Raw genomic sequence first — 18,818 nt, 5'->3', positions numbered from 1 at the left:
GCGTGCGCGGCTAGAGCTGCGCCGGCAGCGGGATCCGTGCTAAGCGCCGGCGGGGCGCAAAGGGGATCTCGCCGCCGGTAATCCGACCGCCGCGGGGACGGGGCTGCGCGGGGCGGCCTCTTTTCGCCCCGCGGGGATTGGATGCCGGCGTCGGGCCGGCGCGCAGTGCGTCGCCTGTTTTATAACTGGGGCGGGGGGGAACGGCGGCCATGAGGGGAAGGCGGGCGGGCGGGCGGGGCTGCTGGGCGCTGGCCGTTAGGTGAGGGGCAGCGCGGCGGCGGCGGGAATTGTGCTGCCCGTGCGTTACTGCGGGCGGAGCGGAGCCGAGCTCTGTGGCTATGGGTGGAGGGGGAGCGGGTGTGGTAATTGAGCTGAGAAGGGCCCGTCCAGCTTGTCCTCTTCGGGAGACGTGTCCTTGTACTCGGAACGTTCCTTCTTGCTGTTTCTCCCGTCGTGCTGCTGTCTTGTGTGTGTCCCACGAGCAGTGGCTCATTACTTGAGGTGTAATGTTGTGCTGGTGTTGCAGTGCGGTTGCTGTTCCCTAGGGCTTGTCTCAGAGCAGCGCTGCTGCCTCGTAGGTCTCTTCTGGTACATGGATGTGCTGTGGGTACCCGTGTTCCCACGGTAGAGTGACTGAGCTATGCAAAAACAGCTTAAACTTACAGGTGTGATATTCATAGCTTTTCATATGTTAACTCATCTTCAGAATCCGTTGAACTTCCTTATTCTTTGCACGCAATTTCAAGACCAGAAGCTATTAGGCTTAGTTTAAAGGTTTTGCATTGGAGATGCTGAAGGAATTAAGAAATAAAACAAAAAAATGTAATGGTGATGTTTGGGGCAAGAGAGGAAAGCATAGAGACAAAGAATGGCGTAGAACAGTTGGGGGGGAGGGAAGAATGGTAACGTAATTTAATGTACTTTCCCCAAAACTACAAGTCTGTCCTAAGGAGTGAGGCTTTTATGGCATAGTTGGCATGCTGGTGTGGCACTGGTGCGTATAACAGCTTACTTTGGGCTGTAGATATGGTCAGTACAGACAGTATGAAGTGAACAGATCTTAGCAGGAATAAGGAATAAAATGAAAAAGTTTTCTTTTTGGACAGCCCTGAAGGGATGTGGGTGTTTTGTTTGTTTGTTTCGCCTTGGTACCCATCTCTGTATTGCTTGGTGGAACTAGCAGGTTGATAAATGAGCATGGAAGAATTATCATTTTGCTTCCAATGTTTGCATTGCTTGGTGGATCTGATAAAGCCAGAGAGGAAAAAAAGGGGCTTTGATTTCCAGAAGAAATTGCTGTGATATTTAGAGTTTGCTGCGATAAATAAATGATCGCTGAAGAGCTTTACTCTGTCTTACTAGGGTGGCTGCTCTCTGAGGCACAGGAGCATCTCAGTGGCAGAATACTAAGTGCGAGCAGGGGTGGCCAAAAGAGCAGGAGGTTGTGAATGCTTCACGTTCCTTATTTATTATGATTGTAATGTTATTTCTCTTGTAGATCAAGTCCTGGACTACAGTTGAGCTAGTGGTGATAATACCCCACAACAACGCTTACAATTTAAACTTTTCAGTTCTTCAGATGACCAGAATGCACTCCCAGTGGGACTGGCTGTGCTTGCTTCTCCTGGTAATTAGCTCAGTAACTGCAAAAATGGAAGATGAAGTTCTGGGTGCGGATGTTGAAGTGGAGGATTTTGACCAAGAGTCTCAACGAGCTGATGTTGACAAAGAAGGATCTTCCTTAGGGGTAAGGTTCTGGATGTTGTTAATTGAAGCTTGTGTAATTTGAAGTTACATAGTTATACTGAGAGACAAATTGGTTCACAAATGACTTCAAAAAGAGCGAGTTAACATACAGCTGCCGATTCAATGGGTGTCAAATGCACCAGACTGAGGTTTTTCAGTCATTGCGTGTGATTTAATGACCCTGCTATACTGAAGTGCAAAATTGGATCTCATACCAGCAGAGGATAGTCTTGAATAAGATCTTGTAGTCCTTTAATCTAGGTATGGAACCTTTTATCTGAAGCTCTTCTTGATAACACACCTTGTAGCCTTATGTGTCATTACTAGAGAAGAAAGCAGAAAGCAGCTTTGTCTTACTGTTAATTTTAAATGAGATCAATTCCTTGTTCTTTTTTCTCATCATTAACATATTAAAATACAGTCATTATTTCTTTCCAGAAAGTATTCCTGTGTTTGTTAAGCTGTAGTTGGTAATAGATTTGGGCAATATTTGTAGATTTCTTTTTCCTTTAACTGTGTAGCCCAGTTGTGATGTGCCAGGTAGGCAGGAAAACAAAAGAAGGAAAAACTTAAAAAGAAATAGGGGGGAAGCAGAGAACTGCTGCAAGCTGAGTAAATGTTCTGTATTCTTATATCTAACAGTATTTTGGCTAGGAGCTTTGACCACAGTTGTTTTCTTTTAACTGTGTCTGTACTTTTACGCTGGTGTCTGAAACTTTCTGAAGTTTCAAACTTGAAAATGTTAAGGTGTTAGGGCATAAGAAAGAGAGGATGGGGAAAGTGGCAATAAGCTGGCATGCGTTTGAGCTCCCTGCTGTGTGTACTGGGAGGACCACCTATTAGTTCTCAGACATCTCAGAAAAGGTTTTTTTCTGATATCTGAAAGTGAGTCTAAAACCAACCTAGCAGCCTCTTCTGCCATCGTTAACACGGTGTTAGGAATGAAGTGGCAGACTCTCCTGCCTTTAAAGCCCTTGCCCGGAGTCTTGATGTACTTGGCTGCTATTGATCTCCAGGTCACACAGATTCTTGGTGGATAGGAAGTAACTCGCTGGTAGAGGACATGTGCCCAACCCTTAGCAATGAGGTGGGGTTGTGGGGAAGCGTGTTTTATTCCCTTAAATGCAACAGTGGTGGTCTGTCTGCGTGGGCTGCTTATGGATGTACAATTACAGAACCATAGGAGTCCTCTGGAGATCATCTAGTCCTACTGCTAGAAAGGTTCCCTAGAGCAGGTTGCACAGGAAAGCATCCAGGTGGGTCTTGATTCTGCAGGGAAGGAGACTCCACGAGCTCTGTGGGCAGCCTGTTGCAGGGCTCTGTCACCCTCAAGTAAAGAATGTTGTTTTCGTGTTCATATGGAATTTCCTGTGCTCCTCTTGTTGCGTTGCCCCTTGCCACATCACTGGGTTACTCTGGAAAGAGCCTGGCTCCATCCTCTTGACTCTGTCACTTCAGCTCTTTATAGCATTGATAAATATAATAGCGTCTGGTAGTGTATTGCAGTTGAAAAACTGTAGTTATGTTGGAGCATGTATCTGTAAATGTCTTCTAGGTGGTGTACCAGACTCCAAAGCCAACTGGAGATGTTTATTTTGCTGAAACCTTTGATGGAGGATGGAGTGGGTAAGCCGTACCTGAAAGTTCTGAATTTGTAATTTCAGCAATTTAACTTGCAGCAGCAGGAATTACTTCATATTCCTTTAACTGCTAGGAATTTCTCAGTAGAAATGTCTTTAGTAGGAGGTGGTATGATCAGCTGTTAGAGAACTTTGTTTTATGATGAAAGTTTTGATGATGTTGGGGAAACAGCGTTTGGTTTTTGAAGACAAATCACAACGTGTTATTGGTAACCACGATTGGTAAATGGAAAAAACTTAAGTGCTTAAATAACATTTATCTCAATCCTTAGCTTTGTGAGATCTGTGAGAGTATTGTTTTCCCACGAAATCTAATCTTTGAAGTGTTGTATGAAACTTGTTGCAACTTTTCTGTTTGCATTCTTTAAATTACACCAGGTTCCATGATGATGACCGTTGAAATCAAGGTCACAAGTTCACTTGATAGAAACTCAATCTGTTTGTCCTGTGCTTGTTACAACTTTTTTTTTATATCTATGCACAGCTTTGTATAGTTAAGTGACTTGTACACTTGTTGTTTTAGCTGGGTGTTGTCTAAAGCCAAGAAAGAAGACACAGATGACAACATTGCTAAATATGATGGTAAGTGTTTTTAATCTGTACTCTGACTACATGGGTTCTGATGTTCAGTTGCTTTGTGGGAAATACCTCTCCTTCATGCTGTGTGCCCATTATGCTGTACTGACTTCAAAAACCTACCTGAAAGCAGAAGCTTGTTAACTGTTGTTGTTGTAACTTCTGGTCATATTCCTTTGAGTTTTTTTCCTTAAGCTTTCTGCTCTCCTTGTTGTCTGAGCCAAAGCACTAGGTTGGATGGATCTGAAATCTTCTGACCTGCAGATGTTATTTTATTGTCTTTACTGTGTTTTGGGATTCTAGTGGCTTCTGACTGTTGTAATTGAAGCACTGGTTGGAATGCTGTATGGATGATTTGATAGAAAGATGTGGGCATCAAATTTGTGCACTGCAAACATTCTTTTTGTATTGTAGTGCTGCAGAGCTTGGGAAGTGTAGGGTGGTCCTGAATAATCACTTGTATCTAAAGGAGAATTAGCAGTGCTCTATTGGGTGACTGTTACTGAACTTTGCCATCAAATGTCAAGACTTCTCTACTTTAGCCATTAGTCTTCTATGCTGTGAACTCTTTGCTTCTCTTTGCCACAAGGCTACGATGTCTTTCATCAGCATGTTGTTTGTTTTTCCCAAAGATTGCATAGTTGGTGTTTGTTTCCTTCTTTTAGGAAGGTGGGAAGTAGAAGAGCTGAAGGAAAACACAGTACCTGGAGACAAAGGATTAGTGTTAAAATCAGCTGCCAAGCATCATGCAATATCAGCTATGCTAACAAAGGCATTTATTTTTGATAAAAAACCTTTGATTGTTCAGTAAGTATTTCCTCAGATTCCATGCTTGATATTTATCGTGCTTCAAGTCTTCGAGTCAGTAAAGTCACGTAAATCCTTTCATGTGGCACAGAGTGACACAGCCAGAGCTACCAGGGCTGTAAGTATGAATGAAAATAAGCAACTAAGATTGTAGTTCAAGTGTAAGAAGTTATATTCCAACTCTTGAAATACTTTGGATGTAAGTTATTATTTTATAAAATACTTTACAAGTTAATTAATTTTCAGTCCTAAATGAAAAAGATTTAACTTGTGATTTGAGTATGCTGCTTTTACACTTGTAGGGTATTCTGTGTAACTCAACTACAACGATTGGGATCCCTCCAGCTAAATCCAGTGTGCTGTGTGGGCATTTTCAAAGAGAACAAATTCCTAGAACTCTTTCTGGTTTCTGCCTCGCTTTGGTAGAATCACAGAAAGGCCTGGGTTGGAAAGGACCCCAGGGATCATCAGATTCCAACCTCCTGCCACAGGCAGGGCCATCGGCCTCAGGTTCATCACAAGTTTGAAACTTGTCTTACTGCTGTTCCCAACTGTAGCAGTTGCTACCGTGGCTGTTTTGGCTGGCATTGCTACTGTATTGGTTTGTGTGGCAACCAAAAACCTTTTAGTCACATAGGAATATTTTGACAGCAGCGCCTAATAAAAAATCAAGCAACTTAGACATGGTTGTAACGTGTTTGTAAGTAGTACTGCAGATATGAAGTTTATTTGTGTTTGTCTGGTATGATGAATTATTTTTTTTTAATTTGCTCTTTGCCTAGATATGAAGTGAATTTTCAAGGAGGCATTGACTGCGGTGGTGCATATATTAAACTTCTTTCCAGTAGGGATGACCTGGATCTGGTATGCCCCTTTACATTTGCTATTGACTGTTTCATTGAGGAATGAGCATATTTAAAAATAAATAAAAACACAGACCCACCTCAAACAACACGTCTGTTACAGGATGTGTCTTGAGGGAGGGTAACTTGAAGAAATCAAGTGGGCTTCCTTCAAGTGGTTGCTTAAAGACACACCTTGGTACTTGGTAAATAGAAAAATCATATAAATAGTTAACAAACAAACAAACAAGTGAAATTTCACAACAGCCGAATGCACTGTAGTTGGAAGAAAACTGAATCTGGTATTGAGGGATTGTTTATTATTACGGTGGAGCGAGAAAGCACCACTGAAATGCTGGATAATAACGCCTTGTTTTTCATCTTTATCGAAATACAAATGGCTGTGAAGAACAGAAACTGGTTCTCTTCCATCTTGTACTGTACTGTACACAGAAGAGTACACTTGGGTGCTTTGATTTGTGGCAGGCATTTCCACTTAATGTAAGGGTGAGGACTTACTAAGCACATTCACCTTGTCTGAAGAGGCTTCAGTGATCTCTGTGGTAAGGCTGTTTCAGCAACTTAGAAAAGCTGTTAAATTCTTTTCGTGATTTACCCTGCCAGTTTTCAGTGTTAGGATTGAGGCCACATCAAACAGCTCTTAGAAAAAGGTAACCATGTTGTATATATGCTGCAGTAATGTGGACAAGTAGTGCTCCAAATGACTTGGTAAAATGTACAGTTTGACACACCCTGAACTTTTTTTTTACTTTCACAGGAGTTCTTCTTTGACAAAACGCCTTATACTATTATGTTTGGACCAGATAAATGTGGTGAAGATTACAAACTACACTTTATCATCAGGCATAAGAATCCTAAAACTGGAGAATATGATGAAAAGCATGCAAAACGTCCTGATGTGGACCTAAAAAAATTCTATTTGGACAAGAAGACACATCTGTACACTCTTGGTATTGTTTAGTTTTTACATGTTTGAATTAGAAAAAAGATTTAAAGAAAAGAAAAGAATTTATCTCTGCTGAAGCTTCGTGTCTCACTCTTTTTGTTATTGTTAAGTCTGGAGCTGATTGCTCGTGATTTGGCCTAAGTTATTTAATGACTGAGCTTAACTGCAACACATAAGTGGCTTTGAAATAATGCTGTTTAATGTTCGATTACATGAAAAAACATTCCAGCTTTGGCCAGCCTTTAACCTGTAGAACTGATTTTATACTTTGAGTACATACTAAGATAAAAATATTTTAAGTACAAGTCCAATCTTTTAGGAAGGCATCGGAGTTGACAGTAGGTCAGTGAGCTTTCCTGCAGCGTATTGAACACTGCTCTCCTCCATGTGTTGGGTTATCGTTGATGCCTGCATCTGCAGAGCTGTGTGTGAACAGTTATGTTCCTGCTTTCACTGAAGATAAATGAGTTTGACCTGCTTTTAGTTTGTGTGGCAAATATCCCTCCCAAACTCTGTTCTCCTGATAAAGGGGTGTATATAGAAAGGAGTGTATATGTTCCTGTATTCGGGCCGTTCATTAGAGATAATTATTAAAGGTACTTAAACTCAAATGGCATTTGAGGTCAGTAAGACCTCCGTGCAGGTTTGTCACTTATAATGATTTTGTGATGGAAAACGTAAATAGAAAAATCAGTTATTTTGTGTAAAATGATATGGGGGGGTAATTTTAGCATTTGTTTTAATAAATTATGAAACGTAGGCTGCAAGATGTTATTAGGTAGTACCAAACTGTTGGTATAATAGTGTTACTTGAGTTTCTGTCACATACCTTCATAAAACTGGAGGACTATTTACTTCAAATCAGTAATTTTGGTTGTGTTAAATGGGCATTTAAATGTACTTGCTAAGTACTAGAATGTACTCACCGGTTTTTAGAAGTGGATTTCAGTGTCTCAACAATTGTGGAGTCTGACACTGCTTGATTCTGTGACCCTTGCTTATCCGGTACCTGCACTTGCTAAAATATTTTAATAACTTGAATATAATGTTGGTCTGGAGCCTCCAGCACAAGAAGGACAGGGAGCTGTTGGAGAGTGTCTAGAGGAGAGCCACGAAGATGGTCCGGGGACTGGAGCTCCTCCCCTGCAAAGACAGGCTGAGGGAGCTGGGCTTGTTCAGCCTGGAGAAAAGAAGGCTGCGGTGTGACCTCATGGCAGCTTTTCAGTACCTAAAGGGAGCCTATGAACAGGAGGGGAGTCAACTCTTGGAAAGGGTACATAGCAGCAGGACATGGGGAAATGATATCAAGTTGAAGGAGGGAAGATCTAGATTGGATGTCAGCGGGAAGTTCTTCACAGAGAGAGTGTTGAGGTGCTGGAACAGCTGCCCAGAGAGGCTGTGGATGCCCCGTCCCTGGAGGTGCTCAAGGCCAGGTCGGATGGGGCCCTGGGCAGCCTGGTCTGGTATTCAATGGGGAGGTTGGTGGCCCTGCATGTGGCAGGGGGTTGGAGCTTCATGATCCTTGAGGTCCCTTCCAACTCTGGCCATTCTGTGATTCTGTGAATGTGCTGTGTTCACAGTCTGACTGAGAAAGATGTTGTCAGAGTCTGGACTCTGAAAGAAAATATTGTTTGCATGATCCTCCAGCTGTGATATTTACACAGTTCTTTTTTCATGCTTTCATAGGTGGAATTACTTTTTGACAGCTGAGATGCTTTTGGAGGCAAAGGTTTGTCTTCGGTTAGTGCAGGGAGGAAGAGGGCAAAGCAGCAGAATTTTGACCGAGTGGTGGTTTCTCTTTTTTTGGTTTGGTTTTTTTTTTTTTTTTTTTGACAAATTTGTTGGATGTATTTGGATTCAGCAGGTTACGTTATTCTAGGTTGTGACAGCCACCAAGTGATGACTTGACTCTCATGTTTGGGTTTAGTACCTGAATGTCTCCTGTTCTGCTCGCAAGGTTCTGTTGGCTGTCAGTTGACTAAGTCTAAAAATATCACATGTATGACTTGGGCTGGAGGTAAATTAATTTGTCAAGTGAATATTTCCTTATTTCTTCAATACGGTTTTTTTCTTTTTAGTACTAAAACCAGATGATACGTTTGAAATGCTGATTGACCAGTCAGTCATCAGTAAGGGAAGTCTTCTTGAGGATATGGTTCCTCCAGTAAACCCTCCTAAAGAAATAGATGATCCTGCTGATAAGAAGCCTGACGATTGGGATGAGAGACAAAAAATACCTGATCCCAATGCTGTCAAACCAGATGACTGGTAAGGAGAAAGCTTCATCTGTTTAAAAAAAAAAAAAAAAAAAAAATATATATATATATATATATATATATATATATATATATATATAAATATAAATATAAATATAATATAAAAATATATAAATATATATATATATATAAAAATATACAGGTATATACATATATACAGGTTATTGTTTTATAATATTTTCCTGGCTTGATTTTGTTGTTTTTCTTTCTCTCAACACTTGGGATATGTTTCACTAACAGTTGAAAACATGTATTTGAGGAGGATGTGCGAGGATCTGATCTTCTTTTAGAAGTACAATCTTTACTTTACTTTTACTTTACTTTTACTTTACTTTTACTTTACTTTTACTTTACTTTTACTTTACTTTTACTTTACTTTTACTTTACTTTTACTTTACTTTTACTTTACTTTTACTTTACTTTTACTTTACTTTTACTTTACTTTTACTTTACTTTTACTTTACTTTTACTTTACTTTTACTTTACTTTTACTTTACTTTTACTTTACTTTTACTTTACTTTTACTTTACTAGTACAATCTTTACTTTTTTGTTTTTTTTTGTGTTTTTTTTTTTTTTTTTACTTTACTTTTTACTTTTTTTTTTTTTTACTTTACTTTTGCTGATTTGAATTCTGTTGCAGTTAGTAACTAAAATCACCTTACTTGAAGGGTTAGGTAGGATGTGTTTGTTTGTTTTTTTTCCACTACTAGTAGAATCATAGAATGGATTGGGTTGGAAGGGATCTTAAAGACCGTCTAGTTCCAACCTCCCTGCTATGGGCAGGATTGCCACTACTAGATCAGGTGCTGCATACTTAATTCCTTCTTCCTGAAGTGGTGTTCATATAGCAACTTCAACAGAGGAGAATTTTAAGGGATATCTGATTGACACTTGCCAGTTCATGGCAGCTGTTTCTGGGCTAACCAGTGCCTTGAAACATTGTAAATGTATGTTTATAAATATAAATGCTTATAAACAGAGAAGTAGGTGCCTAATTCTCATTGTGTGTCTGACTCCGTTGTGCCCTTTAATGTTATCCCATCCATAGCAGTAGGTCCTCTGAACAGAGCATTGATTCAGAATCAAGCTGATGTATTTTCTAACAGTAGTCTGTCATTGAAGGGATGAAGATGAGCCTTCCAAAATAGAAGATCTTGATGCTGTTAAGCCTGAGGGATGGCTTGATGATGAACCACAGTATGTTCCGGACCCCAGAGCAAAAAAGCCGAAGGACTGGTAAGAACTTAGTATATGAGGGCTTGTTCATGTGGTTTGTTGTTTGTTTTTTTTTTTTTTTTTTAGGTAAGTCTACTTGTTTTCTGGCTAATTGTGAGCTAATGAGAACTTAATCCAAATCTCACTGTCTTTAACATATGAAGTTGGAACATAACAATTGTGGTCAAATACTTATTGATTTGTGAGGCTACTTGTAGAAAAATATGCAGATGTCAATAATTGCCTTGTATTCTGAAGAGCTGTGAACAGTATGGAGCTGTTTGAAAGAACAGGGATAAGCAGCAAAGCTGTCAAAGTTGATGATTGAAGACACGTAGTCGTCCTAAAGCATGTTATGGGGAGCTGCTGCAAGCTGCCTGCAGGTGTAGGAGTACATTACATTTAACCGAGCTACAGTAGCAATGAATGTGTGGCTGTAAAGCATTCAGTACTCTGGAAAAAGCACGTTGCAGTTAGATCAGCCCATTGAACTTCAACCCAATTCTGGGGTTGTCCCAGCAAAGTGTGTTTGGATCCAAAGCTATACTGAATGTTAGTATTCCCATCGGACCAGCCTGAAATTGGTTATTTGTACCTTTCTTTCTGTAGGGATGAAGAAATGGATGGGGAGTGGGAAGCCCCTCAGGTCCCCAATCCGAAGTGTGCCACCGCACCTGGTTGTGGACTGTGGGTGCGTCCCATGAAGAGCAACCCCAAGTATAAAGGGAAATGGAAAGCACCTATGATAGTTAATCCCAATTATCAGGTACTAGCAATATTGTAGGTTGTCATTTAAGAGGTGCAGAGCTCAACCAAGCTGACAAGTGGAATTAGTATGTATGTTTGGCCCTTCATACTGAACTTGATACAGTCACTTACTGCTGTAACACAGTATGGAGGAAAAAGGATTGAATTTAACAGAGATCTGTTTGCCCTAAGCCAGAAGTCTGAGACCTACCTGCCAAAATTCTACAGGTTATTTCCAGTTCTGTTTTCCTGAAATTCAGAGGCTACCCCTTTGCTTTTTAAATCATGTATTTGAAATAGTCAGAAAGTCTTAATTACATTAAAATGTATTTCACTGGATGTGTGTTTTTGTTTGTTTGTTTTGCATTTATTTTTGAGGTACAATAATGTCATTACATGTTTTTCTTTCCCTACAAAGGGAATCTGGAGCCCTCGGAAAATACCGAACCCAGACTATTTTGAAGATCCTCACCCGTTTGAGATGACACCTATCGGTGCTGTTGGTTTAGAACTCTGGTCTATGACGTCTGATATCTACTTTGATAACTTCATAATATGCTCAGAAAAAGAAGTAGCTGATCGTTGGGCAGCAGATGGTTGGGGCTTGAAGAAATTAGTAGCAAGTGCTAACGAGGTATCGATTTTATTATTTTCTTGGTAGTAGTTCTGTTGGAATAACTTTCTGTATTATAATTATTCTGTAATTGATAATCTTACAGAATAGCTATGACATTCTTTTCCTAGTTTGGCGTACGGCTTTCCCAGATCAATATTGGGCTGAAATTAAGAGGTTACAACATTCTACTTAAGCATCTAACAAGAAATGTAGCAAGATTTCAGTAATTGATAACGTCTCCCACTGTTAATGGTGATACTAGAATTCAGTACCTGTCAGCGAATGGAAGCTGAGCTATTTGCAGCCAGACCTCTCTATATACTTAAAACTTGTCACTTTTGTCTGACTCCTTTTTATATGTGCTTTAGATGTGCTCCCCTGCCATAAAAAGTGGTTAATAGCCATTATTTTTTTGTATTTTATAAATCTGGGTCTCTGGCTGTTTGGATGTGTATTATGCAACTCTGACAATAATATGTGTATGTTTCTGGAGCTGCATCTGTTCTTCTGTTTCTGTGTGTACAACCACACTGCTTACTGCAATTGGTCAGTCAGCAGTTTCTTTAGCTCTCTTCCGTATGTCATAGCATGAATCCGTCTGAATAGATGGGAACATGAGCCCCTCTAGTGGCTGTTTTACTGACTGCAGTTGAGAGAGAGTACTTCAGTTGGAATGAATCATTCTAAGGTTATTCAGAGTCTGGCTGCTTGACTTCTTTAGGGCCATGCAAGATTGCAAGTGTCATTGTTGAAATTGTCTCTTGAATTCCAACAGGCATGGGGCATCATTTTTAGGAAGCCTGTTCCACTTTGACAAGTGGTTTGTTCTAGCAGTCCTGTTTTATACTTTGGGGAATGAAAGCAGACGTGGGTATGGGAAAGCAATGATGGATTGGCTGTGTAAGTATGGTCAGTCTCTGGCAGGTGCTGTTTATCTCAGAAAGGATGAGAAAGTAGTAACAGACCAGGCAATTTAGGAAAGCCACCTCATTTCACAGCCTTGCTCATTTCAAATATTTGTTTCTGTGCCTGGAGTTGCATCTGTATCTGTACACACAATAGCAAAAGGTAATCCTGAAGTTCCTTCACTCCACTGCCTCTGTAGCTTCATACCTTGGTTGCTGATGTCCCCTTTGCAGAGTCTAACTGCACCAAGACTTGCCTACTTAAGTCAGAACCAGGCTGGAAGATAGCTGACTGCCTGATGAATTGGCTGTTGGAGGAGGCAAAGTGGCAGTACAGATGGAGCAAGATGTTGCTCTTCAGGTGGCTGGCTGCTCCTTGGAGGTTCTTATCAGTTAAGCTAGCACAGTGTGGGTGGAAAGAGCAAAAAAGCTGCAGAGAGTGGCAAGCATGAAGTTGCTCCAACTGGAAGGGTTTTCTTTGGGCAGCATAAGGGTTGAAATATATACATTTTTATAAGCTTACCTAAGTGGTGAGAGTGATAAAAATGCTTTTTAATTTATTTTTTTTAATGTAGCCTGGAATGTTGAGTCAACTGGTGACTGCTGCGGAAGACCATCCATGGCTTTGGGTTCTTTATATCCTGACTTTAGCTCTGCCTGTTGGTCTGGGTGTGTTGTTCTGCTGGCCAGCAAAGGTTAGAGAAATTTTGAATGCGTTTTTTATCTTCCCCCATTCTTCATACTTGATTGAAAACTCCTAGTATTTGTGCAACAGTATTTGTGCAACAGCTCTCCTACTGTGCCGTTGGTATTAGTTAACTCCTTGTGACTGTTTAATTCTTAACCTGAGTTTAAGTAAATGGATGTCTGATTTGTTTTAGAAAACAGATGAAGATTTTGACTTAAAAAAAACAGATACATCTATGCCAGTTACAAAGGGACAAGTAAAACAAGGAAGAGAAGAGCTAGAAGATGATGAAATAGATTTAGAAGAAGATAAAGAAAATGAAGATATTGGTGAAGATGGTAAGAGTATGTTGCTTCATAGTTGGATCGATGTAAAAGCATGGAAAGAACTAAGTCGTGGACTGTGTTGCAGTAGTTGCAGCCAGTATGCCAAATCTGCCTTGCTCTGAGCCTTATCTCTGTAGCAATTGGTGTGCCATAGTGTTTTGATAAATACAAGAAAAAAAGAGAATTGTATAATAGAGTTCTCTTCAGTATTTCTTCACTTTTGATAAATTGTTCCAAGTCTTATGTTCACAAACATATCTTCTTCCTCCTAAACATCTCATATATTGAACGCTCTTTGGCTGGTTCAATTATCTGTACTTCTAGTGGTTACAATCATGTTGTCTTTAAAATGTGTCTGGAATAGCCTTAAGTCTTTAGCATAACGCTTGACTTACTCCTCTGTGGGAGCATCATACCCTGAACTACCAAAACCCATTGGTTCTAGTAACTCTCGTTGAAGTCTGAAAATACAGTGGATTTGAAGTACTGAAATCTACTTGTTTGCTACCTCTTGTTAGGAATGAAATGCCAGCCTGCAGAGATCTGTTCTGCTGTTCCAAGGGAGAAACAGATGATCAGTAGTGTAAGATGCACTTTGGCATTCGAAGAGTAACATAAGCATCTCACGTTGTGTTGTCAAACACGAGTGGAACTACTCGGCTATGGCTTTGATGCTGTGATGGCATTTCCCTCTGCCTGCAAGTGCAGAGAGAATCATGTAACTTACAGTGCATTGTTTGGACTCCAGTGAGAAAATCTTCAGCCTCATACTGCGAGCTTCTGTCTCTTATTTTGCTCTGTAAGAGCAAAGCAAGTTGCAAATGGCTGGCATTGTAAGTTAGAAACTAAGCAGACGTGAATGCTGGTTATTTTAGTGGTGACATCATTTTGTATTGCTGACCAGAACTTTGTCGTTTCTGTCTATTTCTGCACCAAAGGCCATGAGAGTTGATGGGTTTTGGCTGTATGAATTAATATTTAACTTTGCATCAGTATTCCCGTGCTCAGAGAATTGAGTACTTAGGCATAATGCTTTGCTACACCAAACTTAATTCATCTGCCTTACCTTTTTTTTTTTTTTAACCAGCTGTTCCTGATATTTCAAAATTAGGCTCCATTTTATATCTTCATCTCCAGTTACTAAACTAAATGCAGAGCAACATCAATGTAGGTAGCTTTTGTATGACTCTTCTAAGCTTTTCAAATATGTTCCAGGCTTCAAAGACTTTCTTCTTTTGTAAAGAATTGCTTAGCTCCCCTTAGCTTTCCTGCTATCTTTTACACTTGCAGGTTGAAATCTTCCCTCTCTTTCCATCTATTTTTTGCCTCCTCATTTCTGCAGTCATAGGAAGTCATATGTTTTCATATGATTCTTTTTGCGCCAGATAGAAGAGAACTGAAGGAGACAGAGTTCTTAAAGGATACAATTAAGATGGGAAGGGAGGTTACTCCTTCAGGTAATGGAGAAGGAAATAACTTGGGCTGGGACTTGAAAATGATTTCTCTTCTCCTTTTTAGTTTGTCTCAGTGCCAGAGGTGGAACATCAGGTAGATGCCAGATGTGTATGTGAGTTGCCTGTGGGATTTCTCAACACGTTATCTGTAATCATCAATATCTTCTACTAATCCTCTGGATCCTAATCATTCCTGCAATTTCTTCATAGTCATTATCTACTTAGTGTTTCCTGGAGTTGAAGGCAACGAACTGTTTTCAACTGTGAAGCACTGTATGACTTCCAAGTCACATCTTAGTGTGGGTTGTTTAAAAGTGTGGCAGAATGGCAAGTTTCAGAAAGATTTGTAGATTTCTGTGGCTCCAGTGAGCGTGAATTGCTGGCATCTTGAATGGCTCTGTCTTGGGACTTAGTTGTCTTCAACATCTGAGCAGGGGTTTTGAACACTTTTGCCACGCTTTACTCATAAGGGTTGATTTTTAAAACAAAACTTTCATCTACGTTTCTCTTAAACTGTGACCTCCAGCTTTATGGTCGTAGTTCTCCTTTTGATAACAATAGTTGAGACAGATGAATGTAGATACATGTGAGGTAAACTTACAGCTGGGAAAACTCTCAGGCTTCATCCAAATGTGCTGAATTGCTTGGCTCAGTTTATTAGTATATTGTGGACAAAGGTTTTTGGTGTCTGTATGCTTTTGTTCGGGCATTACTGAGCTCAGCTGTTAAAATCTTTGTATTTTTGTGGTGAAGCAGTGGTTATGAGGCATCACATGGCAGGAATAGTACTGAGAGATGTTTGGGTAGTTATGCTCAGCAGTTGTCGTCTTATTTCCTTTCTGCCAGACATGGATGTTGCTTCTTGTTTACTCTTTGATAGAAATGTTTGCAGTAGATAACCAAGTCATAAAAATTCTCACTTCAAGATTGCTGTTTGAAATAAAAGACTTGTCAAGCTTAAGTAACTTCATTTAATATGTCGTGGTGTGATTGCTGGGTCTGAATCCTTATATTGAACATAGATACCTAAAATGCAGGCATATGGGAGTGCAGGCTCGTAAGTTCTGAGGCCCAAAGTGGAAACAAAAACAGCTGGGGAGCATGGTTTCCTTAATAGAATGCATGGAATGCAGAGAGACCCCAGAAGGGTGACCAGTCTGATGCTCAGGGAGTAGACTGAGAGTGTTTATGCGTTCACTACTTTCTTTATTTTAGTACAGTAATGCACTAAACTACAGTAAGCTACAACTTCATTGAGAAGGTTGCTCTGCTTTTTTAGCTTACATTTTATTACAAACGAGCAGTTCATTCCAGAACAGAAATTGGCTAGGAAAAACTTAGTGTGTGACTGTAGTGTATTTCTAATGTAGTTGTGTTTAAAAGTAATACTGATTTCTCCTGCAGAAGACGAGAGTAAATATGGGGAAGATATTGATGATGAAGAAAACGAAGTTGCAGGTGGAAGTCACGAAGGAGGTGATAAGTCAAATAAATCTGGCTCAGAAGATGAGGTGAGTTTGCACTGTGAAACTGCCTTGTGTGAGTTCACAGTGCTCTAACACAAGTTCTGCACTGATTACCCCTTTCTCGATTCTCCTGTTTGTAAGAAGCTTGTTCCTGTACTTTTGCCTAGGAATGCAGTGTCTGATAAACCCATTAACCCTTTCTTTGTGGAAGCAGTAACAAGAGTTGATCATGTGACTGATACTCTGTACTGGAATATGGAGAGGTTACGTCTTGCTCTTACCTGGGTATTTTCAGGGTGTCTGAGTTTCTAACATGACATGATCAGTGACCTACTTAGGAGACTGCATGCATGCCTTGTTCTCAGGCCAGTGGTGCCACCTTCTGGGAACTATGCCTTCTGAATCGAGTGCTTCCATTAGGAGATGCAGGGAAGTGAGAAGCAAGGGGTTGTCTGGGAATGGAGCCTCAGTAAGTCAAGTGCTTCTCAAGTGAGAAACAGACAGCTGATTTAAGAGCAGTCTGTTCTGTTTGTAGCTCTCCAAGACAGGAAGTAGCGATGTTTTAAATCCTTCTTGCTTAACAAGTAGAAAGGAAGATTAGTACAATATACACTTGAAGGAATTAGCTAAATCAATTAAAAGATGTGGCTTTTGAACTAGTGAGTGAATGGGGAATAAACAAATTTCTGATGTTAGTTTAGATGTGCTATTCTTCTTCGGAATTCAGAAGGAAAAGCCTTTTACTCACTTGATCATAAAATCACAGAATGGCCTGGGTTGGAAGGGATCCTCAAGGATCATGAATCGCCAACCCCCCTGCCATAGGTGGGGCTTCCAACCTCCATTTCTAATACCAGACCAGGCTGCCCAGGGCCCCTTCCCACCTGGCCTTGAACACCTCCAGGGACGGGGCATCCACAACCTCTCTGGGCAGCTGTTCCAGCCCCTCACCACTGTCATCGTTAAGAACTTCCCCCTGACACCTGACCTAAATCTTCCCTCCCTCAAACTGAAACCTTTTCCCCTTGTAAAATGATGTTTATACATTACCTTGTTTATCGTTTATCATTAGTGTGATATTGCAGGGAAAAAAAATCTATCATTAATTATTGTATTGAGTGCTAATATGATTTGGGGGTAGGAAGGAATAAATAAGTTTGAAGGATTAAATGCACACTGCTTAAGAATGTGAATGCTGATTTATTTTCTTCCTTCAGATGACAGTAGCTGATGAAACTGCAGGCTCTGGGGATGGTCCGCTGAAGTCAGTGCGCAAAAGAAGAGTACAAAAGGACTGAGTTGTTGGCAGCTAGTGTTTCTAGCTCTAAGCAGTACTAACTTATGACATGCCATGCCACTGCAAGGGGCATGACAGCATGCAGGTTCCTGAGATGTGAAGGGAAAAACGGGACTCATTGCTACTTATCCTCTCTTAATTCTCTGACCTCTTTTAACCTTCCTAAGCTTCCTTGATGCCCTTTTTTTAACAAGAAAAGAAGAGTTACCTAATGTTTCACATTTAGAATAAAAGTGAAACTGCAAGTTGGCCAACTGATTTTACAAAGCAGATTCTTAAGATTTGAAGAATCTTAGAAATCAATATTAGTCAGGGATGAAAAATGTTACTCTAAATATTTTAAAGAACATGAATAATTATTTTTGCAGCTCTAGCACAGAATCAGCTGTTTACACATCTGAGCTGAGAGTGTTGCAGTACAGGTGAAGGATCTACAGTTCATGTTGTTCAGTGAAAAGGTATTTTTTTCTGTGCAGAGCTAAATGCAATAACTGTTTTTGTATGATCATTCAGTGCTAGCAACGATTTTTCTTGTAAATTATTTCTTTTAGTTGGTTACAGAGTGGTCACCTGTTCATTTCAAACATGGGTTATAGTATTTTTAAGAGATAGTTTAAAATGGAGTACTCAAAGAAGTGGTTAATTGATGTGTCTTATTTTGCTTTTGAATGCAGATATTAAAACTACAGAAGTGATATATAGATTTTTTTCATACTTTTATAGCTCTCATGTTCTGAGCCCGATCGACATAGATTTTGTTTATAGAATATTTGCTGAGTGTATATTGTGTATTAAAAATATTTAATAATTCTTGTTTAACATGAAATTGATTAATATAGATAAGAATTTTTGATGGATTTTTTTTTTTTTTTTTACAAATGTGAGTTCTTGAGCTTTCTTTCAATATAGTTTAAATAAACTGCATATCATAAGAGAAACTACTAAAGTTCAACTGTATATTAAAACAAACGAACAAAACTGCAGCTTTTGGAATCCTGCTGCTGCTTGGCAGCTGCCTTGAACATGAGTGAGTTGTTAACTGCTAGCAAAAGCAAGTTGATAGGCTAAAACCATTTACAAGTTTGTTAATTGATGAAGAACTCTTTGCCAAGGAAATGTGTTATTTTACTTATAAACACTTCTAAGTCTATGAAGATTGTGTTGTTTTCCTTGCTCTGCTATTACTTAATAGGAAGTTGGAAGAGATAGCTAAAAACTGTTACCGAAGAAGCCAGCCTGCACAGGTAT

General features: G+C 39.9%; 1 protein-coding gene across 1 annotated transcript; it reads left to right on the top strand.

Annotated features, from left to right (window-relative positions):
• Positions 1 to 640: 640 nt before the first annotated feature.
• CLGN (calmegin) lies at positions 641 to 17,571 on the top strand (the record flags this gene model as incomplete). The annotated part of the gene is made up of 16 exons (XM_079534267.1): positions 641 to 665; positions 1,572 to 1,747; positions 3,302 to 3,372; positions 3,910 to 3,968; positions 4,628 to 4,769; positions 5,552 to 5,633; positions 6,390 to 6,582; positions 8,657 to 8,846; positions 9,979 to 10,092; positions 10,681 to 10,837; positions 11,237 to 11,452; positions 12,915 to 13,034; positions 13,221 to 13,371; positions 14,739 to 14,810; positions 16,212 to 16,318; positions 17,491 to 17,571. 16 exons carry the CDS (start codon positions 641 to 643, stop codon positions 17,569 to 17,571), a joined length of 1,956 nt encoding a protein of 651 aa, XP_079390393.1.
• Between the last annotated feature and the right edge of the window lie 1,247 nt (positions 17,572 to 18,818).

The sequence above is a fragment of the Tetrao urogallus genome (assembly GCF_951394365.1).
Source record: "Tetrao urogallus genome assembly, chromosome: 4".
In the NCBI taxonomy this organism is placed as follows: domain Eukaryota; kingdom Metazoa; phylum Chordata; class Aves; order Galliformes; family Phasianidae; genus Tetrao; species Tetrao urogallus.
Note: the sequence above shows the minus strand (reverse complement) of the source record. Positions and strands in the feature narration are given on the sequence as shown.